Source organism: Gavialis gangeticus, unplaced genomic scaffold (genome assembly GCF_001723915.1).
Source record: "Gavialis gangeticus isolate Ggan-Ray unplaced genomic scaffold, GavGan_comp1, whole genome shotgun sequence".
Taxonomy (NCBI): Eukaryota; Metazoa; Chordata; order Crocodylia; family Gavialidae; genus Gavialis; species Gavialis gangeticus.
The window spans coordinates 173,535,983-173,547,365 of record NW_017729024.1 but is presented as its reverse complement, the minus strand read 5'-3'; the positions used below and the strand labels follow the sequence as shown (position 1 = coordinate 173,547,365).

Below are 11,383 nucleotides of genomic sequence, written 5' to 3'. Positions count from 1 at the left end.
CTCTCAAGTTTTAGCAAGGGGTGTTGAGATTAGATATTAGGAAAAACTCTTACCAGGAGAGTAGAAAAGCCCTGGAATGGGACACCCAGAAAGGCTGTGCAATGTCCATCCATGGAGGTTTTTTGGCACCTGGCTAGACAAAGCCTTGGCTGGGATGATATAGGTGGATCTGGTCCTGCTTTGAGCAGGGGGTTGGACTAGATGACTTCTGGTCCCCGCCGACCCTAATTTTCTATGATTCTATGTGGGTTCCCCTTTGTTACCTCTATACCTGGCATTTAGGTCCATTGTGCTGGTGTTACTTCCTTGTGGGGGGTGTTTCACCTACAGTCAGGCTAAGGCAAAGAGATGGTTATACGATATTAGCCTATCCTACAGCAGTACAACCCTTGTGTTGCCAGGTGAGTTCTTTTGATTAATACCATTGTAAAAGAGAACATAATCAGAGCTTGCATATTCATCACACAATATTTATAGCACCCTGAACAAAGTCCCATTCTAATCTCTAATACTCCTGAGGCTTGCAATCAGCAGATTTATCCTCGAGAAGAGAGGTACAAATGAAAACAAGGGACAATGTTCTTACGAGACAGCAGCTTTTGTGTAAGTCTGGGAAGCAGGGGCAACTGAACTAATTGTAACACAGTCACAATAATGATTAATTGTGCAGCCGTTTTTATCTCATCTAGCTCTGTAATCTAACAAGCTGGCAGAGCTGAGCCTGCAGAATTGTATGCCATGAAGGTAAAGCGAGGTTTATTCAACTAATTACTTCTGAAGATGTTCAGATGGATTTAAGAGTAATGATGTTGACATTAAATTCTGTACACTCATTTGTGTCAAGTACTGTACCCACACTGCTGCATTCCTTGGACCAAAGCTATACAACTTCCTAGAGGCTGGGGGCCGGGTACCTTAGAGGTCTCACTAAAGGGGGCTGCAGGGTGTGGGAGATGTGCTAACTTGGGCCATGGACCCCTCAAACAGTCCCCCACTGCCCTGGGCTTGTGGGCACTCTGAACCCTCACTGCACCGGGGACACTCCCTTGCTCTGTATCAGGGAGGTGGGTGCTTCCCTCTTCACTGCACTGGGGATGTGGATGCTTTCTCCCACTACTGCATTGGGGATATAAGGGGATTTTCCTTCTCCCATCCCTGGGCGCATGATGGGTGCTTCTGCCCCAATGCACTGGGCATGTGGGCATCCCTCCCTCCCATGTTGCATCATGCATGCTGGCACATGGGTGCAGATGACCCAGCCCCACCTTCAGTTCCTTGGATATGTGGTGCTCCACTGCACCATGCTGCACTGTGCTGACACTTCATGCCATGGGCTTCCCTGGCACTGTGAGCTCTGGCACACTGTTGTGCCCTGTCACCTGGGGAAGGAAGCAGATGCTAATGGAAGAGGGAACCTAGAACCCTGCAACAGCTGGAATAATGGGGGAACGAGGGCCAGCAGGAAGTGCGGGAACCATAAACTCACCCCTTGCAGACCACATGCAGAGAACCCTGGCTTGAACAGGAGGCTGCCCTTTGCTAAGGACTGGGCTTTTAAAAAAAAAAATTAGCTCAGATGCTTTCAGGTTAACTGAAATAATTTGCGGGCTCAGGTAAAATTTGGAGAAGCATTTCAAGTAAAAGAAAATGGGATTTTTTTTTTAAATCAAAATATTTCATGTGGACAATTTTGAAATGAAACATTTTGACACCTATGAAACAACATTTTTTTGGAAAGGCAGTTGAATTGAACTCCTAACAAAGGATAGAAAGACAGGCCTTCCTGAAAGCAAAAGGCAGCTTGGGTGATCGAATGAAATGTTTCATTTGAACTCAAAATAATACTACTACCTTTGTTTTGTTTTGTGTGATAAGGAAAAGAACCCAACAAACCAACAAACCAAAAATGTTAGTACTGGTCAACCTGGCACAAGATTTTTGTTTTCTCTCTGATTTTTTCACTCCTGCTCCAAATCTGAAATTTTTGCTGTTTTTAGAACCAGCGATGATATAGCCTTCTATCTGAACTGCACTGATTTTCTTTTGATCTTGATTTTCCCATTGGTAGCAGAGATTTTGGTGTTCAGTGGCAGGGATAAGATGGGCAGTTTGTACATGTAAATGTTGGAAGAATGACAGGAGGTGTAAACCTTTCTTTCTTTCCTTTCTTTGTTATAATATTCCAGGCCATAAATATTATGTAGGTAAACAGTGACAGTTTTGCTAGTCCTAGAAAGGCAGAAAGATTGATTGATTTTCCTATCATATTTGATTCTGCTCAGGTTTTATATCACACCTGTGTGATCCAAGCAACATTTCAAAGGTAAACTGAATGCTCTTGCTTCACGCAGGGACATACTCTGAAACCAACTGGGTATGTAGGGCAGATCTAAATTGATCTACATCTGTCTCCCCTTTTCCCCTCAGTGCAAGGGAGAGGGGAAAGCAGGCAAAGGGGTAGCTCAGAGGGGGTCATCTCACACTTCACTAGGCCTGATCCTCTGCTGGTGTGAACCATGGAGCCACAACCATGCTGAACCCAGAGCAGATTTCCTATTGCTCTAAACTGTGTCAGGTCTGAACAGCTGGGACTCCAGAGACCAGGCACCAACTCAATGTGGTCACGGCTGTCCCTGACATGGGTAGAACTGCAGCTGGCAAAGACAATTCCACCCTGACCTCCTCTTACCACTATTAAACCCCTATTATTCACCATTATTTCTGTCAAGAGACCATCCACTGAAAACCAGTTGCAAAGCCAAAAGGCCTCTTTCTGCTGCAACTAGTGGCTTTTGGATATGTTCCATTTTCATCCTCAAGTTTTGCCATTGAGGCCCAATACAACCTGTAGCAACTACTGTCAGATGGGTTCAAAACAAGGGTCTGAGGTCTGTAATTGCTACTCAGCTTCCCATTGCAAAGTTAATGAGGGTGGCTCAGCTGGAAAGCGAAGTAAGAAATGTTTAGAAGAATCCTTGCAACTATCATCATTCCACCTGTAGTCTGCATGAGCTCCCCATGGCAACCTGGAGCTCCTAATGAGTGGCGGACAGCAGCAGGAGCTGTCTCCAGCAGACTGCACTGATTGCCACTGCTGCAGGTGCGAGGTCTGCAGGAGAGGGGAGTGGGTGCAGTTTATTGCTGTCCTGTTCAGAGATGCCCCCAACCCTGCCAAAATGATGTAGCTACTTTTGTTAGTGCTAACTCTCCGAAGGAAGCACACTTGGAGTTGCGACTGCCGCTACTCCAACAAACACTGACGCCAAGTTAAAGGCGGCACAGTCGTTCCTGAAGGAGATGTCTTGGCTGATGACAATCCAAGGGCACAGGTAGAAAAAAAATAATCTGTTTTCTTTGTTTAGTCTCTTTCCCTGAAGTACAGACACCGTTGTGTTCTTCGTCCGATGGGGAGAATGATTGCCAGCACCTCCCAGCCTTGGCGTTTTGCATTGTCCTTTCGGTTGTGCAGGAGCTGACCTTAGTGCGGAGCTGGCTGTCTTAAAGATGGCAGCTCATCCATCACTGCCTCCGCATGCTGTCAGCGCTCCATTTAATCTCACTTGTAATTTTCCAGGGGAGGTTTGCAAAAGCCACAAACAGAATTTTAATGCTGTAAAATGCCATTTGGAGCCAGTAAATATTTCCTTTCCTAATGAGGTTGTGCTGCATCCCAGCTGTCTGAAGTATTTGGAGATGGAACATGCCCCAGTTCAGTTTATGCCTCGTGCACTGTTTCCTCAACTGGATGCTTTACAAGACTGAAAAGGGGGTCTATAGGCTTCTTTATGTGTTCCCCACCTGCAGCCATCTACTCATGCAATCCCAGTTGGACTCACAGGGCCATGTTTTTTTGTGAGTTGAGAGGCAGGGGAAGGCCAGTTCCCCCAACTCTACCCCACAGCTAACCCTCAGCATTTCAACCTGCTTTCCAGCTGTTCAGGCTTGCAGCTCAGTCTGCCTCCATGACTCCCTGATTTCAATGGGAAGATTCCTACAGATTTCCAGTAAAACTGGTATCAAGCCCAGGGAGCCTGTGTTAGCCCTCCAGCAATACCTCTTTTCAGTTCAGTGCCCATGCTAGCTCCTTTACTCTCCCATGGGTTTCAATCCTTTAATATGACTGGATTCTTCTTTGGAAGTCCATCATGGACTAATCAATCAAAGGGGCAACCATGAGAGTTAGGAACATATCCTGTAAGTCCCCTCCACCCCACTACTGCCACTGTCCACTGTTCCAACAGACTAGGACTCCCTCTACTAAACTGAATAGATGATTTCCTACCATTGCTGTGGAGCCGGTGGCAGCTGCTATAGCTTTGGGAGGAAAAATGAGGACAGACAGATAAGTTATCCTCTGCTCTTACTGGAACCTGAGTCAAAGGAAGCACTAATGCAGGAAAGAGGGCACCCCAAGGCTATTGGAGGGGTCAGGGTAGAGAAATAAGGGCAGACATTTCTTAACTTTTGAGTGCTTGACTTTGAAAACTTAATGTTCTTTTAACAAAGTTTTGGGTCTGTATCAACGTATAAAACCGTCAGTAAAATTATAGCCCTGCTTAATGGTTTGCTCAGAACTGCAGTGTCTTTAACAAGCAAGAAAAAAAAATTCTTCCTTCAACATGGAACAAGGCATAACAAGAAAAGAGAATGATTAAAAAGTCCAAAATAGACTAAAGGAGTCTTCTGCTCAGACAATCAATTTCTCAATGGTACCCAACAGACATATTGAATTGCACATTTTGCTTACACAGCTGCCGTGAGAAAAACAAGGACCATATTGCTACCCATCTCCTTTCGCTAAAGGTTGGCAATTATAGCAGTTGGAAAGCGATAACAATCTTTCACTGTGTCACTGAGTATTATTTAGGTTGGCACACAACTGCCCTGCTTACCTTTACAGTGTTTTTAATTGAATTAACATTAAGTGGAGTTTGAAAATGAACCTACTCACATTACAAATTACAGAGCTCAATAGAGGGGTAACTGAATGGGAAATCTATGATGTGCGTTATGCAGGAGGAAATAGTCTTCTCTGGTTATAAAATGTATGAAAGAACAGGAATGTGTGCACTTCCTTAAATACATCAATAAATAAATATGTATATCTGTGTGGATGCAATAGGTATATAAGAATTTCCATGTTGAAATTCCTCCATGAAGGATTTCCATGTCTAGTCTGGTGTCCCATTTCTGAATTGTTCAGTATTGGAGGAAGAGCAAAGAACTCCAATAAATGGAAATTATGCCATAACCCAATCATAAGTGAATTTTCTTCCTAATGATAAACAGCAAGTGGTTGGCTTCTTCCCTGAAGCACTATGGTTTATATGCCTAATAAATTTAAATGGAGCACTGGCTGGATGCAGCTGGACTAAAGAACAAAAACAGACATAGCCCTGAGGTAGTCAATGAAGATTGATATTTCTCACAAGTTAGGATTTAGCGTGATATTGACAGGGACCTCCCACAGTCCTCTTGTCTTATTATCCACATGGATTTAATGTTATTTGAATAAATCATCACAAATCACGATATCTAAATACAAATAAATCCTCAAAAGCTGAGACAGCCACTCTGGAACCTGAATGTTCACCCTTCTATCCTAATGCTCAGTACGATGGAGGGAGGTGGCTCAGAAGTTAAAGGGCTAAGGGAGCTGTTTTGAAGCCCTTGCTTTGCTGCAGACGTCTTCTGTAATGTTAATAAAGTTCCTTAGGGACAGACCCAAAAAAGGGACTTAGGGGTCTGAAAATGAAGCATGACAACACTTCAGTCTCAGGCATTTGGCCCTTCCTGTGAACACCCAGAATCCCATGTTATGTACCTAGACTCCCTGTACAGTATGTGGGAGAACAAAGGCATGTCAAAATTTGTCTGACACACCAACTGGCCTATTTGATGCCCTTGGGTACATGGGCACTTGCTCACTATGTTACTTTGAGCCACCACTCAATGAGGCGGTGAGAGGAAACGAGCATCAACTGATTTGGGGGGACGAAAAATGAAAAAAGGAGCATGCACATGAGCTAGAAGTTCAAAAATAGTGTACTCTCAGAGGACACCAAGCAAAGCACTCCAGACAGCACCCACCAACTCTCAAAGAGAGGCAGGAGAGGGGGATGTTTTTGAGCAGAGTTGACAATTGAATGCAGGGCTCCTGTATCCCGTGTGAGTGCTTTAAGCACCTGGGCAAAGTAACAAAGCATGTCTGTGCAAAAAGGGCAGCCGTTCCACCCCTCTTCCTCTTTTAAGAAACGGGTAACCCATACTGAATTTTGCATGGACCCTGATTTGGTCTATGTGGGTTTGGCATTCACTGAGAACACCTATTACATAAAGACCGACAAGGAAGAGGGCAGAGGAACAACTCAGGATCCACCAAATAGACTTAGGGGCGCTCAAGGTCAACCTGTTCGACCTTCTGCTGATATTTTGACAAATGAGGAACTTTAAGGTTAAAAACAAATGGAGGTACTTGTGGTATTCAAGTTCCCTTGGAGTTAGGCACAACCTGAGCAGATAATCCTTTTTTCAGGATAATGATTATGTATTTAGGGGCCTAAGCAACTTTTTGGGTCTGACTATGACTCTCTCTGGGCCTCACTTACCCATCTGTCAACAGATATAGCAACACCTCCAAGTGCTCAGAAGTTGTAGTGAGAGGGAAAAGCATAGAAGTGCTGCAGCCAACTCCCAAAATCAACCCAGCGCATCCACTTGGTTGAGCTTGTCTTTGTGGCACAAGCTGTTAGCATGTTTGGCTGTTCACTGGTAGACTGAGGATTTAGGCCCATCCAGGGTTAGAGTTCCTGAGGGGATGAGCTTATGTCATGTGAGCCTGTTAGTGTTAATAACCTTTGGGTTTTATTTTGTAGGTCTCAACTGAAGAAGGTATGAGCCTAGCCAGAGAGTACTCCTGCTCCTTCTATGAAACTTCAGCTGCCCTGCGCTTCTTTATTGATGATGTCTTTCATGGACTGGTGAGGGAAATCCGCAGGAAAGAGTCCTCATTGTCCCTGGCAGAGAAGAAGATGAAGCGGAAGGATAGTCTGTGGCAGAAGCTGAAAGGATCCTTGAAGAAGAAAAGAGAAAGCACAACCTGATAGTACTTTCCCTCCATCGACCTCTCAGGAGTTGATCACAGTCATCTGTAGCAATCCCAAAAGGCAGCATTTACACAGCATCTCCAGGGCCCAATCCGGGAGTCCTTTGTTCCTGTTTTCATTCAGTCCTTACACAGAAACAACTTCCATCAGGCCCAGTTCATGGTTGTCCTATGGTCCCTTTGTATCCATGCAGCCAAAGGAGCCACACAGCAATCACATAGTGTACCGCCTCCTCTTCTCCAGTGGAGAAGGCTTACTTATATGAAGTGAATAGCCAACAAAGTGCATATTTGACCTTTCCCTGCATGAGCCCTCAGAGCCCTGGTTATTCTCCAGTTGCAACGAACCAAACCAGGACCCAGGGCCTTACCAGTCCCATCAACTCTAGAAGAAGGAAAGCACAACCTGCTTCCTCTCTGTCCATGCAAGGGGCCCTGACCAGGGAAGAACAGATACAAGTTGGCTTCTGTGGCAGTTTTGCTGGCATAAGGACAAAGTTAGGACCATAGGACCTGACCTTGAACTTTACATGTATAGAGCAGTTAAGGGCTGGATTGTGCTCAGCCCCTGGGTGCATGTAAAAAGGCCCAAGACCCAGTATGAAACATCTTCATGGAGAACCTCAGAAGCATCACAGTCCTCTCTCTCAGTGGGAAGGTGGGGCAAGGATTGTACAAGTCGAGCACCCTAAAAGATGTGGGGTCATGGGCCCGGCTCTTCTTTATCTCCACCAATAGAACACGGTGGCTACAGAGGCACCCTGTCCCATCTATTAAAGGACGGTCCAGCAGCCTCATTCCCTGCACACCATAGAGAGATGGGAGACACTTGGGCTCCAGAGACATGGCACCTGCTAGAGCTCCCAGTGGAGCAATACCTTTTTCTACCACCCATAGCATGGAGCACAATCCAGCCCTTTATACTCTATAGAAGTACATTAGCTCTATGTCCCCCCATCTTGACCATCCAAGTGAATTGTTTCATCAACCAGTTGGAAAGGCCTTTATTTTTTAAAGTAGGTGTGGAGTAGATTGCAGACTCACAATCTTATTTGATTTCTTTTAAATTTCCTCTTTTTAAAAGAATTTTATTCATAAATTTTACAGTAAACACATATACATTGCATTAAAAAATAAAGATCATGATTTACATGACACAGAGAATGGCGAGTGTGTGCGTTTTCTCCCAACATGATATTATCAATGCATCCTCATCAGATTTTCATCAGCATTTTTTTCTTTCATTTGAATAGGGGGTGAGTAAACTGGAAAACTGTCATCAAAACAGCACTATTGCCATGAAAATTTTGCATCACTGACAATAAAAAAGCTGATTTCCCCCTCAACAGCTGGGTTTTGCCATTAAAATAAAATGCTCCAGTGATTTTTTTCCCCTTATGACCAGCTTTGACCGCCAGGAGTTTGTCACAAAAACAAAACAAAACAAAACTCACTTTGTAAATCTGTTTTAAGGCTAATTTCTCCCCTGGGGGCGTGATTCACCAGGTAAGAGCTGGCACTGGAAATTAAGGGGCAGTTTTGCTTGTTGCCTCCAGCAGTGAGAGCAGCAGTTGCTCTAGATATTATTATTATTGTACTTATTATGTATATGTACAACCATAGATCCAAGTCAGTATGGGCAGTAGCCACATGCAAATCCCTGACCTGACAGCACAGAGCAACTCCAGGCCCTGTTTGATGCTGTGAGCAGGCAGGCATGCTCATTGCTAAATGCTGTCCGGGCACTGTTCGGTGACTATTGCATCCACCCAGAAGCTGAGCCACTGGGCAACTAAAAGGGCAAAATTTGTGGAGAAGAAGGAGACCAACTCTGCAGCACGTTGATGGGCTCACCTGGATACAATGGCAGGATCCCTCTGAGCCTTCTTCTCACTCCATGAATCTTACACACATTTTACACACTTGGCTTGACAGTGAGGCGTTTGAAAGAGGATGGGTTTGGAGAACATTAGCCAGCCTAGCCATTGGCCTGCTGATAAGGTTATTCTCCTGGGAAGTGGGAGAAGTGGATTGGAGTCCACCCAGCTGAGAAGGGTCTGAAACCCAGGTATCACGCTCCCTGGGTCAGTGCTTTAGCTACTAGGATAATGGGCAAAGGTAGGAGGCACTACCAGTGTGGTTTGAGATTGAGCATGGAGGATGTTGTGCTTTATACTAAATGATGGTTTTGGTTAGGCATGTGTCTCCGCTTGGCTTTGAAGAGTTTTCTTCCCACTCCATAACCCTCTGAATGCTCTGGACCCCAAGAGATTGGAAGTTGAAAGCAGATGAGGAGGTGACATTAGCTCACACACACCAGCAAGTCTCCATGTTCATCACCAGCCTGATCTAACTCACCCTTGAGACCACTGTACAGATGACCTAGGCACCCAATCCTGCTGTTTTGATTCACCCTTCAGAGGCACAGTGCCTAAATTGGGAAGCTTATGCAAAGGTGCCTTAAAAAGTTTGTTCAGACCTGGGCCCAAATGTCTAATTTTCAGGGTTACTGAGGCCACTGAAACAACATATTTTCAGCACCCTTGGGCCAAATTTCTAAAGATCCCCCACCCCCCCTAAGCAGATATACTGTTCATAGACAGCTTGGCACCTGACCTTTTGAGAAGCTTTTTTAAAAAATAGCACTGAACTTCCTTCAGCAACTTGAGACAAATACTCAGGAAATCTGGCTTGAAATAATTTGCACACGCTTCCAACTGCAAGTTTGTGGCAGAATAAGGAAGAGTCACAGAGATCACCTGACTCATGTCCCTTAAACACATGACCATCCTTCTCTAAAATGAGAATGTCATCCTGATTTACGGTCACCTGATTTCTCAATAATCCATAATACTTAACCTCAGCTAATTGAGCAGAGCTTATGGAGGTTATAGTCAGTGAGAATAACATAAGTCATAACTGAACAAGAGAAGTACTGCTGCTGCTTTACCTAATTAATCATTATGCTTCCATCACAGGAGAAGGGTGTATTTAGCTGTCAGACCTGGCTGACAGAATTAAAAATCTGCAGTGCTGTGTCTAAAGACTTCCCCATCTCCAACTACTTTCTTTTCTGCTCTAATCACGTCTAGAAGATTTCAGGAAGGAAACAGATCATTTTATTTTGCTGTGGTGCCTACAGTCTCGTGAAGATGGCAGCTATAACTTACTCCACTGTCAGTCTGCATTGCAGTCGGACTATAATTCAGGTTCCTCCAGGGGTGCAATTAAAGCAGGCTAATAAATAAAATAAAATAATATGACTTTTCAAACGGATCCATGGGAAAAAAATCAGAACGGCCAAGATACAGATTGAGATGCAGCTAGCAAAGGCCATGAAAAGTAACAAAAAGGAATCTATAAATATTTTAGAAGCAAGAGAATGACCAAGCAAAAGGTATGTCCCCTTACTGAATGGGAAGAGGAAGCTAATAATGGATAATGTGGTGAAGGCTGAAATGTATAATGCCTTTTTTACTTAAGTCTGTATGAAAAAGGTCAACTGTCAAATGACAATTGCAGTTAATGCTGTTGACAGGTGCTCAGGGGAAGAACAAGTTAGAGATTATTTAGATAAACTAGATATTTTCAAATCAATGTGGCCTGATGTTATTCATCCTAAAGCACTGGAGGAATTGGCTTAACTAATTGCAGAACTATTGGCTATTAGCTATGAGACCTTGTGGAGGTCAAGTGAAGTCCCAGAAGACTGGGAAAAGGCAAGTAAAGTGTCCTTATTTTTTTAAAAAGGAGGACTCGGGAAATTACAAATCAGTCTAATTTTGATACTTGAAAATATATTGGAGTAACTTATCAATCAGTTTATAAGCACAAGATGGTAGGTGTGGCAAGTAAATGTAAACATGGATTGGTTCAGAGCAAAGCCTGTCTAATCAACCTCATTTGCTTTTGTAACAAGGTGATAGGCTTTGTGAATTGGGGGTGGGCGAAGCAGTGGGTGCAATATACCTTAACTTTAGCAAGGCTGATACTTTCTTGCACATTAGAGTCATAAGTAAGCTAAGAAAATATGGTCTAGATGCAGCTGCTATAAATTGGATGCATCATACTGGTTAGAAGGTCATGCTGAAAGAGTAGTCATCATTACAGGGATCCTGGTTGTCTCTGTTTTAAAAATCACACATTCTCTGATTTAAAAAAAAAAACACCCCAAAATCCATGTTTTTCCACAATTCAAATGAAATAGCTCGTGTGTGTGTGTGTGCGCGTGTGTGTCAGCTGAACACAAATGTTTTATTGATATATTTAAAATTTTAA

The 11,383-nt window shown here is 43.9% G+C and overlaps 1 protein-coding gene across 1 annotated transcript in view; it reads left to right on the top strand.

Moving 5' to 3' along the window:
• RIT2 (Ras like without CAAX 2) overlaps positions 1-8,269 on the top strand; it is a 360,107-nt gene extending 351,838 nt beyond the window's left edge. The window contains exon 5 of the mRNA XM_019518099.1: positions 6,876-8,269. Coding sequence (XP_019373644.1) covers positions 6,876-7,103 — 228 coding nt within the window. The 3' untranslated portion in view covers positions 7,104-8,269. The remainder of the gene's footprint in view (positions 1-6,875) is intronic.
• The last annotated feature ends 3,114 nt before the right edge of the window (positions 8,270-11,383 follow it).